This window comes from Molothrus ater, chromosome 13 (genome assembly GCF_012460135.2).
Source record: "Molothrus ater isolate BHLD 08-10-18 breed brown headed cowbird chromosome 13, BPBGC_Mater_1.1, whole genome shotgun sequence".
Taxonomy (NCBI): Eukaryota; Metazoa; Chordata; class Aves; order Passeriformes; family Icteridae; genus Molothrus; species Molothrus ater.
In genome coordinates this window covers 5,241,394-5,267,395 of record NC_050490.2, presented here as the reverse complement: position 1 = coordinate 5,267,395, position 26,002 = coordinate 5,241,394, and the positions used below count along the sequence as shown (strand labels likewise).

Sequence of the window (26,002 nt, the reverse complement as noted above, 5' to 3'; positions counted from 1 at the left end):
CCTTTGAAATTTTACAGTGAGAGGTCATTTCTCACACCTCTATGCAATTAGAGTGTTATAAGCAGGAGTAGCAGGAATATGATTTATGTGAATTCCTCTTCAGTTTGCTCTTTTGCTTAGGGAACTGTTCTGAAGGAGACATTTTCTGCCCAATGTGTAATATGTCTAATAAGTTTGCTGGTGCTCTGAGATTTTCCTTACAGTAAGCATGTAGTGCTTGGCTGAGGTTTTTATGCTTCTTTTTACAGGTATCAAGGATGCTACACACAAAAGAGAGTGATTGATGGATGTTTCTAATCAGCTGAGGTAAAGGTCAAAATACACAATAAAATATTACTGTTCTAGAAGAAACAATAGAAGAATAGACAAAGACATAGCAAAAAATTTATTATGCAATCTTGTCTTTAAACACTTTTATTCAAAGAGTAAGTTATGTTCCCGTAGCACACAAATGCTGCTTTTTAAGTAATTTCAAACATTTCGACCAGATTATCTCTATGTGCTTGCTTATGTGGGATAAAAATGCTGGCATATGCAGTGTACTCAGTTGTAAAATTGTGCTCCTAAATTTCATGTACAGTTAGTATTAATAAGTTATTTCTCCTTGCACTGAAAAGCCTGCTTATGACATCACACACTTTACTTGGGGTGGAAGAGGAAGAATCTAAAACACTCTATGCTGAAACAGTCTGCATCTGCCATCCTGAAAGGAGAAAATATGCATGATAAGAGTTTATTTCTTTAAAGTCACAGATGTGGTGGTACTGCAATGGAATACAAAGGGTATCTAAGTATAAAGTTCAGACTGAAATTTCCCCAGTAGTGTTTAGCAGCGCTCAGACCAGAAGTTACCTTAGGTATAATCATGTGTCTGTTACTTTCTGTGTGCGTACTGAAGCACAAGCATTTCAGATCTGTACAGTAGATGTCAGACTTGAGAGGAATTCTGTATGCATCAGGGTAGGCTGGATACACCCAATTCTTCCTGAAGTCAATGACTTTCCACATTGTCTGCAGTTTATGCTTCTCACTTCCAAAAATGCATAATCAAACTCCGAGTATCTAGCTTATGAGGTTTGAAAAGATAATTTAGATTTCTTTCTAAGAATTAGATTACTTAAGAGAAGTAAACTGGAAAAAAGTATACTGTGTAATTGCAGCTGTAATATATACAGTAAAATCTATCAGGATTTTGTGGTTAAATGACAAGTCTACTTAAAAGCAGCAGCAGCTACATTATCTTCACATCATTCATACAGTATAAATAAGAGCAGAATAATAAGACAATCTTCTTCTCTAATTCCTGTGACAGGGAGGGGCTGGCTTCCTTAACAGATTTGTGGGGCTGTGTAATAGCTGGAAAGTGAGCTGTTCCCCTAGTAGTGTTTTTTCAGCACCGAGTACCTGGGCTTAAACCCCATCAATAATCCATGTGGCTTTCATTGCATTCACACTTGTCTTTTCCTCTAATATTACAATTCCATTGGTGAATACACTGACATCATATCCTGCACTTTTGAAAACTGTTTCTGCTGAACAACCCAGTTCAAATATTGGTGTCAAATACAGTTTGCCCTTTATCTTGTTTCTATTCATGCTGCTAAAACCAATGCCCTGTTTTAGCAGGGAAGAGTTCTTGTAGCTTGATGAGTGTCAGCGGATTTGAATACCTATGGGAAAACCTGTGCTAAACAAACCATAAAACTGGAGTTTAGGATTAACTGTAAAATCAAATAAACACCCAGACTCAGTAAGCAGCAGACATGAAAAGAATGTGGCGAGGAATTCAGCTCAGGGGAATTCACTGATCATATCTCTCTGGAAAACAAGACAACAAGGCCTACAGAAAACTTTTGGCTGGTATGTGTTTTTAGAACTCCCTTGAGGGTATTCATTAGCCAAGAAGAAGTGATGTGTTTCACTAATTCAAAATAAATCAGTGCTATGAATGAAAAGGGGCTTTTGTGACAGAGCAGGGCATCAAATATTGGAGATGTCTTCTTTCTCCTTGTACATGCCTGGTTTGTAGATGACTCCTCTGTTGTCTCCACCTCCCTTTTTGCAACTAAAATAAAACAAATTTATTAAATAACTGTAATGCCAATGAAGGAAAACACAATTAGTTACTTAAAGTTGTCCATTGCATGTATGAGATTATTTTTCTCTGTACTAGTGCAAATTTCATGCAGCTTATTGTTTCAAATATTTCAGGAGACCACATTTTGTATGCAAGGTCAATGCTGAATGCAAAGGAAAGCAGGCTGTAGCAAAATTTGTAATCTTAGATTTTTTTTCCCAGCATTTGGCTTTGTCGGCAAACAGTGGCTTACTGATCTTTTGGCAGTACATATTTCTTCATCTAAAAGGTTGTGATCTTTGGGAGAGGTTTCCCTAAAATTCGTTTCTCCTTGTTTGACATATTGTTCCAAGAAAAAATGGAAGGATCCAAAAAGCAGTTAGGAGCAGCAGTGCTAGCAAAAATAACAAGAAAAGAACAAATGGCATTTGGGATATAGGAAAACTGGATAAGTCTTTTATTGACCCAACCTCATATCACACAAGGAAATAATGTCTACAGTAATAAAAACAAATCATAGTTTGTAGGAAGAGATCATGTCTTCTGAAAGATCAAACTTTATCACTATAAGAAAGGTCCAAAGTTTTGGACACGCAAGCACTTCTCTATGTCAGAGGGAAAATATGGCTTGAATATTTTTGTGATATGATAGCCAGACATCTTACCTTTTCTTCTTCAGTAGCCAGAATGCTACTGCAAGAATGATGAGAACTCCCAGAATGCAGGCTATCACAACAGATACCACAAAACCTAAGAAAAGAGGGAAAACATGCACAAGGGTTAATACCATTGCCTTGAGTGGAGAAGGTGAGTCTCTGATCTGTCCTAATGTCTGCATTCTGCATCAGCAACCTTTCCACAGCCTTGTCACACCACGTTGTGACTGTGAATGGGCAACTTTGCACAGATGTTCTCTGGAACGTCCCAGTGCCACAGCTGGCTCCACAGTTCACAGTGCTGTGATATGATACACATGTTGAAGTCACAATGCCCATGTGGAGGCCCTGGTACAGCAGGTCATAGCAGGAGTATGATTTTTATGCTATAATAAATTAGAGCTCATAAACAAACCCAAAGAATTAAACCCAGGCAATCAAGGATGTTAAATTCAATCCCTTTTGTTCTCTCACACCACAGAACAACACTGACTGTGGACAGCTGAAGAATGATATTCTTTGCTGTTGAGAACATTGCTTAAAGGCATCAAAGAAGGTAAAAATGAATTCAGGATATTGGTATGAAAACCTGAGTGATCCCCTGCTTGCATAAAGATTTAAGGATTATCATAATGCTATATTTCTTAGTGGGCTTTATGTACGCTTTTGGCAATTAAGGTATTTTTTATTTATTTTGGCTTCCACAAAGATCCTGGAGGTGAGCTCCCTTTTCTTAACTGCATTTTCTTAATTTATTTACACATTTTTTAAAATATGTTTTTCAAATGATTGGTTCTCACTAAGCAACATCAGAGCACTTTTGACAGGTTTCACGCATTCCACCTAAATATTTTCTCCTATTAAATCAGCTGTTGATGAAACACAAATGTAAAATGTAGAGTTTAACTGCATTTGACCCATTAATTTGAAGTCCAGCTAAATGGAAGAAGCTGGCAATCCATGGACTTGAAGAGGAGCTGTTTTGTAAAAGGTGAGTTTTGTCATAGTAAAGGCGTCAAATGGACACAAAAATATAACACCAAAGGGATAACTGTAAAAAAAGAGCTTGTAGTTTGAAGGGAAAGGGCAGAGAGAACTTCTGTGTGATGAGAGGATCTTCTTAGAAAATTTAGTAAGATAGTATTTCAGCCTGGTACACTAATCAAAACTAGACACGAGTTCCTGTTTAACTCAGATGGTTTGAACATCATAGCAAATTCCAGCTGCATTTATATGAAGGGGATTTTACTGGAATAAATAGCTGCTAAACCAAAATATATTACAAACACACATGAGTTTTGCTGCGTAATCCTTAACGATTAGAGGCTTTTTGAAGTGTGATTCTTATAAATAGTAAGTGTGAATTTAGATGGTCATTACTGGCATCAAAAATGTGGATGACTGAACACCTCAGTATTTTCAATTTTGCTACAAAACACAGGCCAGTGGCCCCATCTTGTGGTGTCTGTGCTCAGGGGAAGGTGGCAGTTCAGGCTTGTCAGTGATAAGGCAGAAAAGTTTCTCTGAAAACCTGTTTGGTAGGGGCTTAGGTGTGCACAACAGGATTTTTTTTACAAATTTCAGTGGTTGCCTGGCTCAATCCTTGACTCTCTGCATGGCCTTTCCTCCCCTTCTTAATAGGTGTGCTCTGTTCCTATTTGAGGTGCAGCTGACTGGATCAGGCTGGGCACTTGCAGCAGCCAGGTGTACTTCACTGAGCTTTGACAGGAGACATTTTTCCTTATTTTTCTTTTTTTTTTCCCCTTTCTTTCCTTTTTTTGCCCTTTAGGTGAGGGGCTGCACCTGTGAGGAAGCTTTTGTGACTGCAGTAAGTGGAATGTGAGATTACAAGGGTAATGAATACTCTTTTTGAAATGGGTTGAACATTTTTTCTATGGTTCACTGATAGAGTCAATGAGCTTTTGTAACTTAATGTACTTAGACTGAATGTGGTTTCTTTTAAAGTAGCACTGAGCAATGTCCTTCATAGCCATAGAGACCAATTCTGGGGTGTGAACAGCCAGATGGGCAATAACCCCTACAGTTTAACTCTGCTAAGTCAAGCCAGATTTAAAGATACACTGAAAATGCTTCTATGGCTGGTGTCATCTCTGCATGGGAGCCAATATTGTGCCTTAGCAGAGGAGAAGCAAATGTTATTTTTTTGGTTTAGCTCTGGTTCACAGCAACAATTTGGAGAGTCACATCTAGATCAAATTTCCCCCCATAAATGGAAATAATAATGCTTACACTATTTCTATGAAATGTTTGGAGATTCCCTAGATGAAAAGCATAGTGTCAGATTCCCAGTTACTGGCCTGTAACTCTCTACCTTCTACTATTAAGTACTGAGTATGATTTATAGAGAGAATATAGTCAGGTGCTGAAAGGGCAGTTTAAGAAACAGGTGGAACACTGCATTTCTCATTTCTCATTTCTGACTGACCATTCAGACTCAGCAGATCAATGGCTTATAGGTGCTGTTAGGAATTGACAACATACCCTTGCCAAGCCTACCAGGTAGTGAATTGTGATAGAGATTGAGGGTAGAAAATGTAGAAGCTGGATCACTGCATTCCATGGTGAACCTGTTGTAAACACAAGGGTGGTGCTCACCCTGGAACTCCTGGTGCTTCAGAAAGCGTTTCTGCAGTGGCATTACAATTGTAGATTGTGCAGGGATTTAAGACCTGCAGAGGAAGCCTTAGTCTCAGAAACGTGGAAGCTGCATTGCAAATCCTGCTGGCTGAAATCATTGCACATAATCTGGCTTGAGCAGTGATTTGAAGATGATGATTAAAATAACCATTCTGAACCCAACCAGCTCTCTAGTCAGCAGCCAGTGTTTGAGATTGGAGGTTGGAGAAGAAAGTTTAAACCTCTTTGTTGTCATATAAGAATGCCATGGGGGGCGTTTTTCTGGTTGGCCAACCCATAAAAGGAGAAAAAAGGCTGACATAATCTAGTTTTTCCTCTCTTTCACTATTCAGTCATCTTTTCGTTCACTCAAAATATTGTTTGTGCAACTAGTATCACTTTCTGTATTAATCACAGAGATGTTAGGAACTGTTGACAATTTGGTAAACTTGTTAAATTGTAAAATCTTCTTAGGTATTATGTTTAGAATCTAGCAACAAGAGCACTTCTCATGTAATTCTCATTTTAAGAGATCAGCCATCTTTTGGTGACAAATCTAAGTCATCTCTGATTTTAGAGAAATGTTCTGCCCAGGATTTGTTTTGGCTGATCTCTAATTTTCACTTTTCTTCTTTTAAACTTTCTATTAGAATAGATACTTTATGAAAGAGTCTCTCTGCAGAGGGGAATGGCAAGAACAACTACTGCAGTGTGCCTGCAGGGAACTGTTTCTGTTGTGTCCAAAATAGACAACTTATGTTTTCTGTTTTTTCATCTAAACAGTGAAGAAAATGGGAGGTGAATTTGAAATGATGTGCTAACACATTTTATTAATTTGAAAGTTTACTGCTTGGCTAATCTTTTTGGTGAGGTCTGCTTTTTCTTTTATAAATCTTATAATTTCAAATAGTGCAGTGGCTTGCCTAAAATAATCTACCTTGAGTGTACATGCCAGCTTCACAGATCCTTAAGAGTATATGTTTGCAAGACAACAAAGCAGTTGGAACAATACATTTTGCACAATGTACTCAAAGGCCTTTCTGTGGGGTATAGCTCAGCTTCTCACCACTGATGCAGACTTTTGTGCAAAGTCCCCCAGCCAAACTCACATGTTGTCGTTGTATAACACTGCAGAGTTAAGCTTTTGAATCAGTTCTTCCTTGTAAAATGGTGGGGTTTTGTTTTTAATTTGTAGCACTGAATCCAGTGTTATGAATTATATTTATTTACCAACTTTGAATTCCTCAAGGACCTTTTTTAATTCTGTGTAGTTTCACCAAAACAGTGTCCCTGAAGTTAGGACTCCATTTAAATGCATGGTCTGCATGAGATCAAGCCTGACCTTGCTGAGAACCAGCAAATGTCACTGGTGAAACAAGGCCATCTTAAGCACTTACACTGGCTGGAGCTGTTTAGTATTTAGAGTGACAGCAAATACTTCTGCAAAGCATGACAAGGCCAATCATGTCTTCCTTATTTTATCTCCCTGCCTTTGATCAGAAGGGTTGCAGGGCTTCCCTGATACCCACTGCTGTAAAAAATTCTTGCCTACCCTGGGAATACCTTATTCTTGTAGAGTTGCCCATGCACAATGCAATATGAGAAGAAAAGGCAACCAAGTGAACTGCAGGGAGATAGCTGTGTTTTTGTAGTGGTACAGTTGAACAGGACTGCCATTTCAGTACTTCACATTTACACAGATCAGATCGCTGTGCACACTGTTTCTTTGCACAGAAGCATTCATACAACTCACCTTCACGGAAGGAGATAAAAACCAGTCTTTCATGGAATTCCTGAACATTTCTGAAGTTATCAACCATTTCCAGGGGTTCTGGGTCATCACGCTCTGTGCAGTACATGGCTGTTTCCAGTGCCAGTAACTATAAAGGGATGCACCTGTTCAGCTCACAGAATACAGAGAAAGCAGTGCCTGTGTGTGGTCACTGGGAGTGTTCAGGAAAAAAGAAAAAGGGTAGTCAAAGGGAAGGGGATACATTAATAATTAAGTTTCATGTGGCCCGTGAACCCAAATACAGAATACTGTTTAAACAGTGTGACATCTCCAAGTCCATACCTGTATTTTGTTTACATCCTGATGAAACTACTGCTTACTATCAGACTGTCAGCCAGGAAAACTCGATGGGAGGAAACATGGTAGACTTCTCCAGCATACTCTCCCTGGCACAGTCTAACTCCTAAGTAGTATTAAAGACTACTTTTTGAAAGAGTTTTTTATTTTGGTAGAGACATGGTCTGACAGAAGCTGAGAATGTATTTTCAAAACAAGGAGGTTGCAGTAATTTGATCTGAGATTTTGCTAATAATATTTTCCCCTGTGTCTATAATTAGGTGAATCAGAAGATAGCGGTTGTGAGTTTATAGTCTAGGTAAGGGGCCACCTAAGAGCAAAAGAAGGTAATTAGATAAGCACAAAAAATGTAAGTTGGGAGAAAAGTTAGGGAACTCAAGATGGATAAGTAACACAACACAAGTTTTATAGAAACTTTCCAACCCACTCAAGTCCATCCGGATCAAAGTAACACCAAAACACTTGGTGATTAATGTTCAGATATGGAGCCCAAACAATAATCTGCAGGTAACTCATTGAAAGACTTGGAGCCAGGGAGTAAGTACATAATGAAAATCAAAATTCATCTCACTTGACTGGAATTTTTTCAAGCTGATACTGTACCAATTGCTGTGCAGCTGCCTGTCCTTTGTTCTGGCCAACTGAGAACGTGCTAACAAATAAACAGCATGGGATATTGATTTATGTCAGTTCTGTGCTGTTCTTCCCACTTAAAGGATTTTAGCAATGGTCACTGCTCAGTTTTACAGGAACATATGAGAAATCCAGGAAATGAGACTTTGTATTTACTGTTCTTTAGCAGATACCAGTCAGGGAAATGTGCTCTGCTGGAACTTGGAACTTGCCTGCTCTTGAGAAATTTTAACAGGGTGTCGGAAAACTGTCCAGAGAACGCTTGGGTAGCAGGGAGGAGTTGTCAGGGATCCTTCGTAGCGATAATACTCATCCAGTCTGTCAGGAAGTAGTTCTTGAATATTGAAACCAGGGACCAGGACCTTCTGATCTAAAAAAGGGGGTTTGTGTTAAATATTGCATCATGACTACACAGGTGAAGTGAATCTGCTTTTCGGTAAGTTGGATATTTTCAGTGTCATATCACTAGGAAAAGAAAAATATCTTTTAGCAGAGGAGATCCCAGTTTAATAAGGACTACAGTTTTTTAAGTTTCCTATGTACAAACCTTGTCTGAGACACCAAATCAGAGTCCTCCAAGATAAACTGTGCCCATATTAACTAAAAAACACCTTGTGGAACAAATAAGGCCCAGTCAGAATCACATGGGACATGTTGGCCATACGCTCTTCCCAGGAATGCACTGCATTTGGAAGCCTTTCACAGTCTGTGACAGATTTGTGTGGGACCTCTGGACTGTTTCCTCAGCCAGTTCAATCCCTCCCAGGGTGACACCTGATACTCTCAGCCATTCTCAATCTGATTTAGCCACTCACCCTTGTATTTCACGTTCCGGAAGTGCCTGAAGATCTTTTCATAGGATGGGCTGAAGGGTCCAATCTGCAATGACCACATTATCAACAGCTGCAAATCACTAGTCTGAAAATGAGTCTGTGCTTCTGGCCTGTCCTAAGGCAAGGGCTTCCACTGTCCAGATATTAATGTACTAGAATGGCATAAATATTTTATAACTCAAAACATTCCCTCTGTCCTCAGAGCCATGATAATATTCCTGCTCCAGAGCTATAAGAGCTTCTGTGTTGTATTGCTGCCTTTACAACTGCAGTGCAGACCTTTTGTGTGCACTGACCCTATTGCCCTTGCCTGCTCAGAGTGCTGTGCAAATGAAGAGAAGACCTTTCCTCTGAAAGCATTGCAGGCAGAAGTTCTCAGCTGCCACGCTTCTCAGATCATCTCCTGGTTTCCAGTCAAAGCCACATTTTTCCACCCACAAACATTTTTATAGTGCTGCTTCTCACAGTCTGGGGAGGTAAAGAATGACACTGTTGGGTACCACAGGGCCACAGGCCTACAACTCAACTATCTGACCAAGGCTATAACTCTTCCATCACACAAGACTGTTTTTCAACTGCTACCAGTAGCTTTTCAGTCTAATAATCAATGCCTTTTTTATGAATTCTTCAGAGCTGGTGCTGAGCAACTCCTCTGACAACCAGACATAGTAAACTGGTGTCCTTACATTAACTGTAGTACCCACCAGCTGTCTGAAAGGATTTCCAAGACCTAATCTCCATGGTTCATTAACTTGAATTTCAAATACCATTGCTTAGAAATAACCAGAATCCCAGTATTATTCCCTAGTGTAATGTACAAGACTCTGACACTTTTCACAGCTACAACTTCCAAATTAACCGAAATTTAACACAAAATTACTCTCAGAATCTTAGAGGTGCTAGGAAGTGAGCTTGGGTAATATCAATGAGAGTTTTGTTTGCTAACTGGAACATTTTACTTTTTGATGGAAATGTGGAAACCTGTGGTTTTGCTTTGTTATACTGCAGAAAATCCTCACATTTAAAAATTATCTTTACAGTTATCTTACTGAGGAGTTTAAATCCTCAATAAGAATGATACACATACAAGCTACTAATTTTTTTTTATTTTTAAGACCATTATTATCTTCATATGTGGGACTTAAGAGAGAAAAATTGGAAAGCTGTCCTGACATCTTAAAATGACACTGAACGTACTCATTTTCTGTAATCTGTGATTCAAAGAATCTGGGAAGTTAGCAGGGAGAAGACTGTGGTTAAATCCCAATTACATACAGTGGTCAAAGGCAGGGTTGTGCCTGCCTGTGCCTCTCTGCTGTGCTCAAACTGCTTCATGCTACAGTAGTCAGCTCTGAGTGAATGAGCTTGAAATTCACTGTTGCCTCTTATTTGATAAATGCTACCAATCATTAGTTTGTAAATGAATGCAAAAATGGATTTAATATACCTGAAGTTAATTTACTAAAAAACATGAGGAAATACTCAGAATTCCTCTTTTTGTGGCATTTGCTCCTGGTTTGGTATGTGCTGCTAGAATCTGACTCTTTTAATTTTTTTGTGAAAGAGGAAAGGAAGATCCTTTATTCAGCCACTGTATATGATAATAATAATGTAAAGAATGTAGGTGATTTTGTACATTAAAGGTCTCTCATAACTGAATGATTGAAAGCATATTCTAAACAAACAGAAAATAAAGATCCTGCATCCTACCTCAAGGAGAACAGCCAAAACAGCCAGTCCATCTGCTTTGTCCATTGCTGCTGTTATATCTGGGTATTTCTCAGAGTTGTAATGTACAATATGCAGCTAAAAAAGGAGGAGATACTTTGTTACTATAACATCTGGGTTATGCTCACATTTGTGTTTCACAGTTAGAAAGGACCATGCAGCCACCTCAGGATGAGACAGTGCAGGAGGGTTCTTCAGTGACTTCTGGCTGCAGTGGTAAGATCCTTCTAGAGAAAGGCAGAAAGTCCTGGGACTCACAGCCCTGCTGTAGCTGGGTTACACACAGCCCACACAAGAGGGTTCATGACTTCAGCTTCAAGGCATCTTGACTGGAGTGCTAGTAAATTTTTCTGGAAAAATAACACCTTAGCACTCCAATATTTGGAATGCAAACCCCAGTGTTAAATATAACTAGAGAAGAAGTGGATTCCTCCACTGTTATGCAAGCAAATTATTCTAGCTAATTTCTTTTTCTTAATAATTTTGAAGTAAATATCTGATTGGTGCTGCTTATCAAAATCTATTCCCGAATCCATAGTTTAGAAATTAGAAAAGATAAATAGTTTGTCACTTGTAACTGCAGGCTGCAGTCACAGGTGTTAAATACAAAGCTGTTTTTGTCAGGTACATACAGGCCATGTGTGTATTTGTGATTGCCATATTTGTGGAGACCGACCATGGGACAGTTGTAAAGACGAATTCTAATAATACCTGAGGAAAGTAAAGCATGGAAGAAGGCCTTTGAATCTATCTTTTGTTTGCAATTAACCATAGTTGATTTAGGAGCATTGGAATTAAAGCGTTAAGGATGTTGCTCTTTGCCTGTAGTTAAGCCTTAAAGAGTTTTGCAATAATAACCTTTTGAAGTATAATTTTAGAATATTGCTTGTATCCTTGAAACTATAGCTTTGGAATATATATAAAGCAAACATGCTTATCTCACACTTTAACAAAACAGAGAAAAGCAGCTTGAGAAAGGAAGATGAAAATCAACTCAAGGATTTATAGTTTCGACCAAGGGAAGCTGGACATCACTGTTATGAGATTTATAGTCCTTGCAATCAAAAGGTGGACCCACATCTGGGGAGCTGGACTTCACCAGATGGGATTTGTCTTTCTTCTTTTGGAAACCAGACCACCACCATCTGGGGATAATCCTTTTTGGGATACATCCTGAGAAAAACTAAATCACAATAGTGTATAGAATTGTGACATAAAAATTGGAAATAGAAACTGCTGATGAGTAAAAATTGGAATAGAAACTGCTGAGAAAGCTTATGAGTACCCCTATAAACACCTGTAAGCCTCAACTATCGGTGTGCAATTGGAGGGAAAACTTCCCCACTGTACCCAGCGCTGTATAGCTCATACTTTACCATATTATTAATAAGTTGATTGCTGCTTGAATATTGGCCTAGTCAAGCTTCTTATTTGTAACACAGGGAATGTGTTCTCCGGCCAGCTCACCCCCTGAGACAATGAGCAGTCACAAGAGAGGCTGCCCCTGTATCCCTACAGAGACATTCCGGGTGGCTGCCCCTGTATCCCTACAGAGACATTCCGGGTGGCTGCCCCTGTATCCCTACAGAGACACTCCGGGTGGCTGCCCCTGTATCCCTATGGAGAAACTCCGGGTGGCAGCGCGTCCAGGGGCTCGCGGCTCCCTGCAGCACACGGCTGTGGCACAGGTGACACAGCAGCAACCCAATACAAGGGACCGAGGTGAAGGAATCGAGAGGGATCACTTATTTTGAGTTCCAAGGAAGATTTATTTCCCCCGAGAAGTCAGGGACAAGTGACCATAACTGAGGGCAAAAAAACCTGCTTTTAAGGAGGGGAGGGAACAAGGGGAGTACGCAACTTTTTACCAATGGGAAGGCATTAGGGAAGGAGTGCAGGGTAAGGGATATCCAATAGATGCCAACAAGAGGAAGGAGCAAACCTTGCAATCCAATCTTGCTTTGAGGAAGGGATGAAAGACAGGGAACATTCCAGAACAAAAAGGGTGTGCTGTCTTTGATAGACAGGGGGATTGACATACACTTGGTGGGGAAGTCTTGGGGTAAACAACTCAGGACTGAACCATCAGGGAAGCCAAATGGGGTGCATGGAATGAGCCATTGCAAACTTACAACAAGGAATATTTAAAACCTACTACAGAAGAACAAACTGTAAAATAACAGACTACTACAGTCACTGTACAGAAGAAGGTGAGTAAAAGTAAACAGAGCAGCACAGTTTTACAGATAAAATTGCCTCAAGTGACCTGGTGCCAGTTCTGAGTTTAGAATCTAAACTCCGGCTCCCTGACTTAGTACATTCAAATCCATCTTTTTTTTGTTGTGCACAACCCATTTTTTTTTGTATTTCCCCAAATCATAAATACTTGACTTAGAACCTCACAGCCTTTTACAGTCATTCACCCAAGACAGAGATCCCACTTTGAAACAATAGAAGCTACCCAACCTTCTTTGCTTCTTTCCCTGATCTGAGCTGGTCTGCCTTACCTCTGCTGCAAAGTGCTTCCCACCGACGGTGTGTTCAGAGCCTTCGGACTTGTTCCGGTTTCCCCAGTGCAGGTGAAGTTGAGATGCAGTGTATTCAAATGGGAGGTTTCTGATGGACATAGCAGGTGACAGATACATTTTCACTGTATGCAGATCAAAACCAGATAGGAACGAATGATACCACAGCTCTCAGGAACAGGACAAATAAAAATGCCGAGTATAAGTATATTATATATGGAGCATGAAAAAAGCAGATTCTTGGCTCAAATCCATCTCAGTCCTGTGGTAGAAGATAAACACTTCTCTTCTCTTTAAGACTTTCTAGGTAGCACAGGATTTAGAGCATTTAGAACATGCCTGTTTCTATTTTCCTAAATATGTGAATTTAAAGTGACAATTGTTGCTAGTGGAAATCTTTGAAGAATGTGAATCTATCTCAGACATTGAAGAGACAATTATTGATATGTCAAAGCAAAATTTAGGCTCATGTATCTTCTTTCAATCCCCTTATAATGGTTGAAAATTGCTTAATAAATTAATATTTCTCGTGGTAATTTATATTCCCTGTTATATTGAACTCTGCTGCCTCCTAATCTTCTTTTCGGGACACAGGATAAAACCAAATAAACTCCCCCTTTCCTTGCTACTCCCAAAATCCAGAACACTGGTGTCAAGCAGCAAGATAATCCTAGGCCTTAAGAAGGAACATCTCCTCTCTTGGCATGCTGGAGCGACACCTTTACATGCATGACCCTCCCTTCCCCTCACTAAGGCTCCTGGGTGTGGAAGGCAGCCTGGCTTGTTGGAGGATTTTTGTGTAGTAATTCTCAATCCAGCAGCAACTTCTCAGTTGTTCACTTGGACCATTTGGTACTTCATAAAGCAATGGCTTATGTCAAGAACAGATTGATTGTTTTGCAATTTATCTGTATTATTTTCCAGACTGAATACAGTTTGGTTTCAGACTACCCTGGACATGTTTTTCAGGGGAAACAAGGCTCAAAACCATAGTGAAGTAACAGCTGTGACCCTCTGTATTTTTAGACTCCTACTTAGAGGGGTTTTTTTTTTGAGTTCTACTGTTTTCAGTCTAGCTGATCTAGGTGATTCTGTCTGAATGAGCTGGCTGGTGAAGAACATCAAACATCATACAGGAATGACTTGACAGCACAATACTCATCATCCTGCTGGTTTCCTCTAGCTGAAAAAGAAGTTAGCAGTAGATGGTATAATGATCAGTCCAACAGAGGCTAACTTTTGTTACTCAGAGGTAAATTAGTTTGTATCAAAGTGTGGTTTCTAGAGTAGGATGCATCTCTACTGCTTTCTAGGAGGGCACTGATGTTGTAAATGAATTCCCATTTTCTTGAGGGGGTTATACTTTTGTCTTGACTTTCTTTAGGAAATAATCAAATTTCGTATTTTACAGGTGAGATCTGACAGTGGTAGTGACTTAGGTTCTCCAAGGAATTTGCTTTTGCCTGTCTGACTGTTTTGGGAGGTACAGGCTCTCCGTGCTGGTTTTTTGGCTCCTTCTGCACTCTGGCACCCTTCAAGTACACAATGACAAGATTTCCTTCTCTGCCTATTGCCTGTCACATCAGCCTGGTGCATTCAACTGTGACAGTCCAGTCTTTCACTTAGGACTGAGAAGGACTTTTAGGAAATGAAGGCTCACAAGGAAAGGATGTTCCAGCCATTCCTAGTCTGAAACAACCTGGTTTTAAAGGAGAAATTGATCAAGAGAAAAACCAGGAGTCTGTCCCAAGAGGTTGGCCCTTACTGAAGAATGGGCTTACGATGTTCAATTGAGCAGGTCAGCTTCACTGAAAGAATGATAAAAAAAGCGATTTTTGCATGTTGGTCGATTCATAACCAAGCATGTGAGAACAGAGGCCATTTTATAATGCAGGTTATCTTGATACTTCTGCAATAAAGGAGGATACAAAGAAGGAGGGCTTTATAACTATTCTTATTTCTATGTCTTCAAGTGTTTCAGGAAGGAATGAAAAATGGTGGGGCTGACTCACTGGTATTGTATATTGTGTCATTATAGGAGACCTTTATGAGACAGCACCATCTCTGCCTTTACCCACTGTACTGACACTCTTTTGGTGCTACTGTGGGGAGGACCTGTTTGTACACTATTTCTAATTATTTTTCTGTCTTCTCACTGATCACTATGTATCACTGTCTATCTTACCTTACACTAAAGAGGTTTCTATCCCTACTCAAAAGAATGGTGCTCCTACAATTTTTTTCCTCTTCCCTATGCCCTCACATAATTCAGTTGAGCTGCTTTGGTGAATTGAAGAGACCCATTACTCATATGTTATCAGTTAACCTCTTTTTAGCAGAATCACAAAGTCTGTTTCTGTTTCGGTGCATCTCAACCAAAGTAATAAGAAAACCTTGGGCATTAATTCTGACATGCCTAGAGTTTATTTTAAATTTCTTTATTTAAAAATTTACTTACTGGGAATCCATTTACTTAGTACTTTCCCAGATTTCTCTAGCCTGTTCTGTAGATGTAGGTATGCTGATGTGAAGACTTTCTCATCTGATTAGCATCCTAATTTAATCTAATAATCAAAGGATTGCCCATGAAGTAAAAAAACCCAAAAAACAGTGAGTTCCTGCAGCTCTTTCTTTTACCATTCCTTGCTGTCTGTGAGCTCCCTTACCTGAATGGCCATTATTGATCAATGTAAACTGGTCAGTGGAGGGCACGTTATAGCCTATGAATTCTAAAGGCAAGAGATTAGAATCATACTGGAGAATAGCTTTGTGGAAATCAATAGGTGATTGGAATACTCCTCCACAAAATGGGTATTTCTTTGGCCAGGCCTTCTCTCCATCAGGACCTGTGTGAATTAACAGAGACACATTTGTCAAACCTTCACTTGCAGTTAACACAGAAATTCTCCTGTTTCAGCCTTCACAAAAAATTTGGAAAAGAAGCCTTTTCTGAATTTTTAAGACTTTTTTTAAAAAAGGACCTCATTGAAATGGAGGTAATGAAGGGTATGATCATTTTTCTGAGGGTGTTGTGACCTAGAGACAGGTCTGATTATATCAGACCCTCAGACATTTCCTTACTGTACAAACTGTCTGGCACTATCTAACAGGATTGCACAACCCACAGTGAAAAGCTAACTTGCAAAAATTGAAGGTATTATGGTAATTTGACCAGCAATAACTTGCTCAAACTCTGATGAAACTTTTCTTCGTCACAGCCTTTCGCCCGAGGTAAGATCTACAAAGAATAGATAATATCAAGAGAATTTTAATTGTGCCTTTGCTTTAATTGCACATTAACCAGCTAGCAGCTGTTTACAGACTGTAAGATGAGAGATGATTTTGATTTAAATACCAGAAGAGGTACTTGCAACTTTTGTTTCTCCTTGTCTCTGAACACTCATGATTCTTTCCAAGGCAGGAAGGGATCACCCAGTCCCATCTGTGTAACACAGGACACTGGGCCTGCCTGGATAAATTTCTACTTACATGAGGCCATTGTTTTCAGAAGGGAATAAACCTCTACTCTTCCTTAAAGCATTGCAGATAAAAGATACCTCATTGGTGCCCAATGGATAATTACTCTCCTTGGCAGCTTGCTTTTCACTGTGAGCCTGCTGTTCCCATACTTTTGCTCCTCATTGAAGTACTTATAAAATAGAGGATATAATTTCTCACTTCTCTTCAGCTATGTAGATTGATTAGAAGGCTTCTTTTCCAAAACTATAATATTCCCAGTGGCTTCTTTGAACAGGCAAAGCCAGTTCAGATATTTTCTGAAGGAAATGAACAGGCAGGAGGATACTATTAGCAGTTCACCTTATTTACATGAAAGACAATTGCCAAGTAAATGGATAGTGGGGGTGAATCTTTCTTAAACATAGTTCATGTGACAGAATCAACAAGATCAGTTCTGGTGCTTAAAGACAGACTTACTTTCTTGGTAAAGCTGTTTAAGAGTATTCAAGACATAGGGTTAGCAGGTGACATTGTTTGCAGTGTGCAGAGTTTGACAGACTCAATCAGTGCTTTTCAGTATAAATAGGCTTTGCTGTTGCTGTAACTTAAATTTTTGACTCCAGTTCACTGACAATCACATCAATTTCTTTCTTCTTACATCCTTGTGATACTATCTTAAAGTTGCTGAAATAATTTTAAAAAGCTAATAAATGTTATGCTGGCATTATAGAAGCCTCTCCTCTGCCTGTTTTTGGCAAATAACAAATACATGCAGAACAGCATAAATTCCATACTGTGGAATACATACTGAAGAATATTTCCCAGGAAAATATGCATTAGAATATTCCAAGAAATGACAGTTTATTAGTTTCAAGCTTACTGTGCATGACAATGACACTGAAATTTAACACTTTTCAAGGAACTAAGATTACAGCAATGTCAGAAAATTGGTGAGAAGCCTTTATTGTAAAAAGACTTTAATAATTTTAAAAGGCTTGATAAGGTAATGAGTTTGCAAGATTTTAATATATTACATATCACAGCTTTGGAGACTTGATAATTAAATAGGTAATTGATGTATAAAATAGAAGTCTAGTCCAAGCCAGGGAGTCATGAAGTACCAATCATTTTTTAGTATTGTGATTGGGTGACTTAAATGTCTGGAAGAGCTGGCAAGAGAATATGGGAACTTCACACCTATGTTGCCAGTTCAGAAGGAAAACTTTTGTCTTTTCTATAAAATGATGCAGCTATCACAGTCTTTATGTACCTTGACCCTTTTCTTGACATAAATCTGCAACTCCACTCACAGGCCTTTAAGATACAGAACATTTTGCTTGTTTCTCATTCCTGCTCAATTAGAAAAAAAAAAAAAACAAAACCCAACAAAACCAAACAACAAGACCCCTTTTTTTGTACAAACCCAGATTTTATAGAAGTTCTGTCTTTTATCACATAGTCTTTCGAATTTCAATGCCTCAAAACTCCTGTCTCAAAGAGCTGAGCTCACTGCAGCTTAGTTTTGCATATGTGAAATTGAGATTTCCAAGGTAGATAAACCACACAGCTGAAAGACATTTCTCAGTTAGGTCTGCTGAAAATGGATGATTGATTGTGAACCAGATTTTCCTTTTTCTGTGCCAGTACACTCAGATAAATTCAGTGGAAATCACATTGTGTTTACAAAGGCTTTGTCTGATCACTACTGAATAAAGAACAGCTTGTGCATGTAAGATTGGCCTGTGCTACAAGTCCCAAAAGATATTAACAGAAGTATTGCAAAATTATCTTCAAAGGTAATTTCCTTTTTGTATGACACATTTGTGACCCGGGCATTTCAGAAGTGTTTGCTGCTATAAGGATCCCACGAGACTGTGTCAGCAGAGCACTAATTGTGCCATGGGCCTCTTCTACCCCCTCAACACTCTACTTCAGCTGTTGGAGTGAGCATATTAAGGTAGGGAGCTGCTGGTGCCAGTGGAAGTAGGATCCTTCCTGCTACCACTGCTCCCAGTGCTGCCAAGAGCACTCCCTGCACTCCCACACAGGGGGTGCAAACTCAGCTGCTCAAATCCAGCTTGTAGATTGCTTTGCTTGACACCAATCTGCAGGACTATGTTCCCTCACCACACTGAAAATAGCTCTGAGCCTGACTGTGCCCTCATGGCTATTTAATAAAAGATATCTGTAAATAAAGCAGGAATGATTTTCTGGATTGTCTGGCTGCCCACTACCCAGTGAGCTGAGCAAAACGCCCTCAGCGCCAAGACTGCATGTGTCCATTGTAACATTTCCTTTGACAGCTTTATGCTTTCCAGCCAGCCCCAACAACACTGGTGCTGCTGGGCAATGCAGGACAGATGTTCCTTCCTGAGCAGTGGTGTCCCCTCCCAGGGTATATACATTGGCCCGTTTAAGATAAGGAGAAAACAGCCCTATGAGACACCAGTGGTACCAACAGACTGTTGTTCTGATGGCCAATTAATATTCGTGTTGCTCCAGCTTCTCATAGTCTATGCAAGTTCTCTTGATGTGAAGTAATGTAGTAAAATACATTGGGTCAGTAAAACCCAGGGAATGCCTGTGGTATTTTTGCAGCCAGGCAGAGCACTTTGCCCTGTTTTCAGCCAGCTGGAAGCTGTAGAGCTGCTGTTTGCCCAGGGCTGAGGTGGTGGTGAAGGCTGAGCCCAGGCTCCCTGCCATGGTGACATGACCACATGGATTCCATTTTGCTCAGTGCTCAGTGATACCATTCTGTGCACACAGAGCCAATATGTGTGTATCTTCCACACATGTGTCCAGAGAGAAGCTTGTGAGACAGAGGAATTGCCAAGGGCTGTAGCTGTCGCTGTTACTGCATCCAAGTGCTGTATGAGAAATCTGGGGCATGCTCTAGTGTGTTCACTAAAGCTGGCATTTCTGAAGGGCGAGTGAAAGGGTCTTAGCACAGCTTCTCAGCACCTCACTGAATTGGAGTATTTGGCAGCAGCAGACTAAAAGAGTTTTCAAGTACAATTAGCCTGATATCTGTTACCAACAGTTCTTGTGCCTGCATTACAGCATGAAGTTGTCTCTTCCCATGCTAAAGTACATTAATAATTCTGCTGGCACTATTACCTTAAATTTGTCTGCAAAGCCAGTTTTCTCTGTTGTAGCTGCTTGTCCACTCTGAAGGGATGATTCTGGTTCTCTGATTTCATTCCAGCCCACTTACACTACAGAAAAAGAGCCAGAATCCAAAGAATTGAAGCCTAACATCTACTGGGTTTTTTGGGGGGCAGAAGACTTCAGCCTGCACCTCACAGCCACACAGCAGGATTGCCAAAATCTGCGTGCATATGCTGCCCTGAGCTGTGGGGTGTTGGAACCACTCTTTCAGCTCTTTAACTGAAAATGCTTTCCTTATGATACACTTGATCTACTTTGTCCATCTTACAGAAGGTGGAGCTACATTTCAGAGAGCACAAAGCAGGCCTGTGTCACCGGGGATGGAGGCCTCAGGCCTCACTGCTCTGTGGTGTTTCCTCCAGGCACTTTTTCTTGGTCTATATACAAGGGTAGTGAAAACAGGAAGAAGAAATAGCATTGCTGTAGTTTGGCTAAGGAAGAAGCAAACAGGAGAGGTTTAGCCTTTATATTTGATGTATCTCATGCAGTAGTTTCCATTATAAGCAAGGTGAACTCTCATGTCTTTGGAAAGCCTGTGCTGAATAGATAAGGCCTGATCACATGTGGTGTCATCTTGCTTTGCCACTGTGGCCTGAGGTATTAACACTGCATCAACGTTCAGTTTTACATATTGTAAAATATGTAAAACACTCAACAAACAGAAATCTCTGACAATGAGCACTCAGATTTCTCCTCCACCCTTAATCTTGTACCTTGACCCTCATCTTGACATCAGTCTGTGGTTATAATGGCTTGATTTCCTTTCCATTCCTATTGATTTAATTTCAGTGAGAGGCACTGCAAAGTGTTTCAGGGGCAAAGTAAACAGTGGAAGATTTAGAATGCCATAAGGATCAGTAGAAGAGTATGGAGGAGCTCTTTCCTGGCTTAGCACAGTCTCTCTAATAGCTGTTTTTCTCTGTGGGGATCAGTGCTCCACCTCTGCTTTTCTGTACTGTTCTGTACAAATTCAGTTGCCACTTCAGTTTTTTGAAGTTACTTTTATATATTTGCTTTTATATGTTTTTCTAGATATGTTTCAAACTCTATAGCTGAAGGAAAAAGATAATCTGTTTTGTGAACCTTCTCTTTATCCTCCTTACATTTAGAATGTCAAAATCAGACTGCAGTATGGAAGAGCTTAATAGGAATTTGTGAAGTTGGACACTGAGAATAATATACTTTGAAATCAACACTGGTACCCAAATTCCTAGGAAGGGAGAAGTAACTAATTTAAACAAGGAAGGAGGGCAAAACTTCTGCTTTCATGTTGTAAAAAAAGTCTTGTTTTCTTTACTGTCCAGCAAGGTTAGGTTTATCTGATGGGTGCTGTCAAAGTGGAAAGCCCAGGCTTTTGTTAAAGCTGTGTCAAGCTTTTTCAGTACTGGGAATGTGAGGTCTGTGTGTGGGCACTGGCAGATAGACATGCAGCTGGCAGTTTTCCTTCTGCTTATGTGAAGCGAGTCAGGTAAAATGGAGCACAGCCAAAAGGAGGAGTTCCTAGCAGCAAGTTCAGTCTCAGAGGTTCTTTGTGTTGTCTTGGAGCAGCACCAAAAGCTTAAGAACAAGCAATTTTTTCTGAGATTCTCTATACCACCTACTTCTGTGGGGGTATTTGGCATGTAAAATGCTACTCTGAATGAGGAAATACCTGGCTAGAGGATTTGATCAATTAAAAGAAAAACACTAGATAATTCTTTTCCTGAGCAGCCACCAGGTGCTTCTGAGTTAGTAGATGACTTAAAGGATTAGTTACAAATCAACACTGCTTTTGTAAAGGTGTTTTATTCTGCTTTGTCATTGCTGAGATCTTCAGGGGACCTGAGCCTCCAGTAACAGAATACAGGTGACTTACTGAACTCTGATTCTACTTGAAAAAGAAGACTCATGTGGGTAGGGAGAGAATGCTCTTTGCAGAACTGGGCTGGAATGTGGAACAGCTGAGGAAACAGAGGGCTTTGGGGACCATCTTCAGTTGTACGGCCAGCTTTAGTCTGCTGAAATTCTTGTCATTCCACAAGGAAATTTAGAATTCAGTAACTGATTCTCAGTCACCTAGATTTGAAACCTGGTGCATGAATAACAGATTTCAAGAAAATTGACCAGATTCAAACCTAGGTAAGGATTGTGATCCCAGTAAGTACTCACCAGAATACATTTGGCCAGTTGTCTTTAAAGCACAGAAGAAAGCCATAACTTTGTATGTATGAATTAGTACTTACCAATGTAAGACCATTTTGACGCTGTTTAAAGAAAAGGGAAATATTACTGTGAGTATTTGAAATTGATCTTACTCTGTAAAGAAACAAATTGCTACTTAAACCCGTGTATTGAATGTTGCAATACTTTTGTCTATCATTCTAGTCCCAGCTGGTGAGCAAAACATATAAAAGCATAGATACTTTCAAACTTTCTGATATTTTATGAACCTTCCTCACTCAAATTGTAACTATAATTATCCCTGTGATCCTGCCCATAGGGGTGAGTTTCTTGTGGTCACTTAAGTCTTGGGGCAAGACTGCTCTCAGTACTTTTTTTTTTTTTTTAATTGGAATACCCACAGACTGTCTGTAGGTACACCCCTGGGATTTTTCTCTAGTTAGAAAGCTAAGGAATATAAGTGGGGTGTAACTACAATGAGCCTCCCTATGCCTTGTTGAGGAGTTTGAAAATCATCAGTGCTACACTGAGAAGTGATGGACTTTGTAAAAAGGGAGTATGACACATGAACCCATATAACTCAGAGAATCCCAAGAGGGGAGAGTGAGTGTTAAAATGATCAATACTCATCCACTGCTTAAGGAACTGAACTTGGGATGGTATCTCTGCATGTGTTTGGAAATGTCTTGACTTATGAAATGATCTTTTTATTTTTTTTTTCCTGGTCCTGAAACCTACTTAAAGTCACTCAGCTTGCTGCATAGTTAGAGGTGCTCATCTTGACAGACCTGAACAGTTTGGGTTATCAGGCTAATGCTGATCTTTACTCTCTGCAAATTTAATTTTATTTCTGCTTCCTAAACAGTCCTGAAATACAAATCTTGCAAACACTCAGTGTGCCTGTGATTGTGTCTGTATGCATGCAGGCAAATATTTATCATTACATGCACTTGTCTGCTCAATACATGGTTCTTGGCAGCATTTCTTGTGTTCTGAACTGTGGTCACAGGTGCAGCTCTTCCCTAAAAATGTTGTGTGAAATGTTTGGGATTAATTTGTTGGGTTGTGCAAACCTACTGCATTTAGCTATTTGTATTGATATGTGGTGGGAACATGAAACTCTCTGCTTTCACTTTGTTAGGATCAGTGTGCCTCATTCTTTTACATTGGAATTTTCAAAACAAGGTCTATGTTATCATCCTGACTCAAGTCCTCAGGTTCCTCTTGTAGAAGAATTCATGTTTAAGATTTCAGGATGAGAAACTTCATTCTCCTCTTGCCTTCTCTCTGCAGGGGATTATCTCTTACTGGGGTTTTTGGGGGTTGCTTGTGTCCTTTGGTCATTCTGTAGACAAAACTTGCATAAAGATAGCAATGACTGGCAGTAGGTTTTAGAAATGTCCTCATTTGAGCAGGGTTTGAAGAAATACTGGAGCAATACAATAGCTACTGTCTTCATGCTTTTATTGACCATTAAAATGTGTATAAGATGTCAAAATTGTGATTTTTATAACCTACAGCATCCTTAAAACAATCACTTTTAAGCATTTATAATATTTTGGTCAGTTATGCCACTTGACACAAAAGTAAATGAAAGCTTCAAGTCTTTTGCCAAGTGAAGTATTCCTTAACCTGTGAGCATTTTAATGATCTGCAGTTTGCTACCCTTATGACTTTATGGTGAGCATAGCCATAGAGCAGCTGTAGGTAGGGCTGAGGCACATTTATAGTAATTTCCTCTTGGATCAGGAGATGAACCAATGACCACATGGCAGAAACTTCTTGATTTTCTCTGAATGAACACGGAGAACTGCCTACCTCAGACCCTGAGCAAGGGTTTATTGGCAGCCAGGGGTCTATGTACAAATCACAAACAGACAGGACTGCTGGGGAACACTTCTCAAGCTGTTTTATTTTCCAGCATCATTCTCATTACAGGTGATGACAATGGGAAGATGCCAGCAGCTCACATCCCCGGCAGCAAAGTACTCAGCAACTCACTTAAAAGTTTTTTGACCAATCACACAAAGCAAAAGCATATTGAACAGTAGTTCTATCCAATCACTATAAGCACATGTACCTGTGGTTAAAACAATGCTTGCTTTTTTATAATACAATACCTGCTTGTAAGCCTTAGATAGGATGCACAGAGCTCCATTATTAAGCTTAGAGCTTTCTAATATCTCACTAGATATACTTTTCTGCAGCTTGGGGAGTTATTCTAGCCAAATGTTAATGCACAAACCATTGTTCTATTTGTCCTTTCTACTTCTTATATAACTTTTCTGCTGACAAATCTTATGACTACTGCTTAGCTCCAGTCACAGTTCTGCTGTCTCTGAGGCCTGCCTTTTGCAGCTTTCCCAAAACCCTCTGATTTTAAGGATTCCCACAGTTGCTTTTATTCTGCCTGATAATGAAATGAGAGTCAGGCAGACTGTCACATGGTGTCAGATCCGAGGATTCACATCCAGAAGTGAATATTCAATGGCTCTATGTCTGTGAACATTCTGCCGGCTCTTTGTTCATGTTGGGATGAGTATTGACGAGTGACACAGTTACGTGCCCGTGCATGGCAGAGGTTCCTAGAGCCAGTGTACCTGCATTGACTGATCAACAGCCAGGGGAAAAAATACATTTCCAGTGACACTTGAGAGCTAGAAAAGTGTGAATGCTTGTAGATGTGATAATCTACTTGGAAAGATGTCTGAGATAGGCAGATACTGTAGCTCTTGCCATTTCTTGGGACTAGGTTCCAACTAAGTCTGAGACAGTCACTCTCCAGAATTCCCTTCAGCATGAATCATAAAACATATTTTTTCAACAAATCCTTTCAATTCCAAACCTTCTGTATGGTCACAGAAAGCACCTGTAAAGCATCAAGCTTTATTTATTCTGTTGTTCTGGAAAGCATCAATTTCTAGGAACCTCTCCTTCAGGTGGGAGATTCTTCTAGAGAATATAGGCATTTTTTCAGAGGACATATGCACAAAATAAGAAGATGACCTTAAAAGTTTGAATTCCATGCCTTTTCTGCTTCTGCAAAAAACCTGATAAAATGTTTGTCCTGACAGAGCTCTCCATGAACCAACAGCTCTCAATTATGTTTAAATCTCCTGGATTTTTGTCCCATGAATATACGTGCTGAGTAACACAAAACTTTAGAAGAATTCCCCTCATAGCCTATAATAACACTGGGTAGATTATAATTAGTTTGAAAAAATGAAAATTGGTTAAAATCAGCTTGAATAGATGAACACTGACTCCTAAAAAGAGAGGGAACCAACCTCCTGAAACTAGTCTTGTTGCCAATATACGAGAATGACCTCTAGTGTGTAGGGTGCTTTACAGAGATTGATTTTTTTTCTCTCTGGTTTAAAAATAAACAGGCAGAGGGAAAGGTGTGATGCTTACACTAACTCTGAAAGGGCCAGTCTCCACTTCATTTTATGAGAAATAAAAAAATCAACAAAGCAAAGCATACTGAGCATGCAAAAAGTCTGTAATGCCAAATAAATCAGAGGACAAATTTCTCTTCCCTGTATAAGTCAGAATACCTATTCTGAGAAATTAAAATAAGGATACTAACTCCAAACAACAGCAGACTGCAGCAATATACAGCTTTGAGCATGATTGAATAGTAATAATGAAAGGGTGCCATTTTTCTGCATAAATGGCTGCCTTAAGGTACAAGAGACAATAAAATAGAAAGCTGAAAGACTTTACCATTCAACGGTGCTTGCTTTGAGAGCTGAATCTTTTGGAAGAAAATAAGCACAGTAGCCACTGTGACTATACTGAAGCTCTTGGCTGACATCTCAAGGAAAGACTTATAATATTCCAGCAGTACACAGGTTTCTTTGCACTCTGAAGCAATTCCCTTGTAGACATGTGGCAAATAGCAGAATGCACATATACAGAGCTTCTGCTAATGAGTTACTGCCCTCCTCTCCCCTTTTCTCTCTCCTTGCCTTTAGGACTGCTTTTTATAAAGCTCCTGAGACTCAACCCAAAACAAATGATGTAATCAGACCTGC

The 26,002-nt window shown here is 39.7% G+C and overlaps 1 protein-coding gene across 1 annotated transcript; it reads right to left on the bottom strand.

Annotated features, from left to right (window-relative positions):
* Positions 1 to 1,800: 1,800 nt before the first annotated feature.
* Positions 1,801 to 25,782, bottom strand: CA12 (carbonic anhydrase 12). Its single transcript, XM_036389767.2, has 10 exons — positions 25,692 to 25,782; positions 22,028 to 22,048; positions 15,845 to 16,024; positions 13,161 to 13,303; positions 10,636 to 10,731; positions 8,908 to 8,971; positions 8,305 to 8,462; positions 7,124 to 7,250; positions 2,743 to 2,827; positions 1,801 to 2,065 (listed from the first exon to the last, which is right to left on the bottom strand). The coding sequence occupies exons 1-10, from the start codon at positions 25,780 to 25,782 to the stop codon at positions 1,981 to 1,983; spliced, it is 1,050 nt and encodes a 349-aa protein (XP_036245660.1). The 3' UTR covers positions 1,801 to 1,980.
* Positions 25,783 to 26,002: the final 220 nt, after the last annotated feature.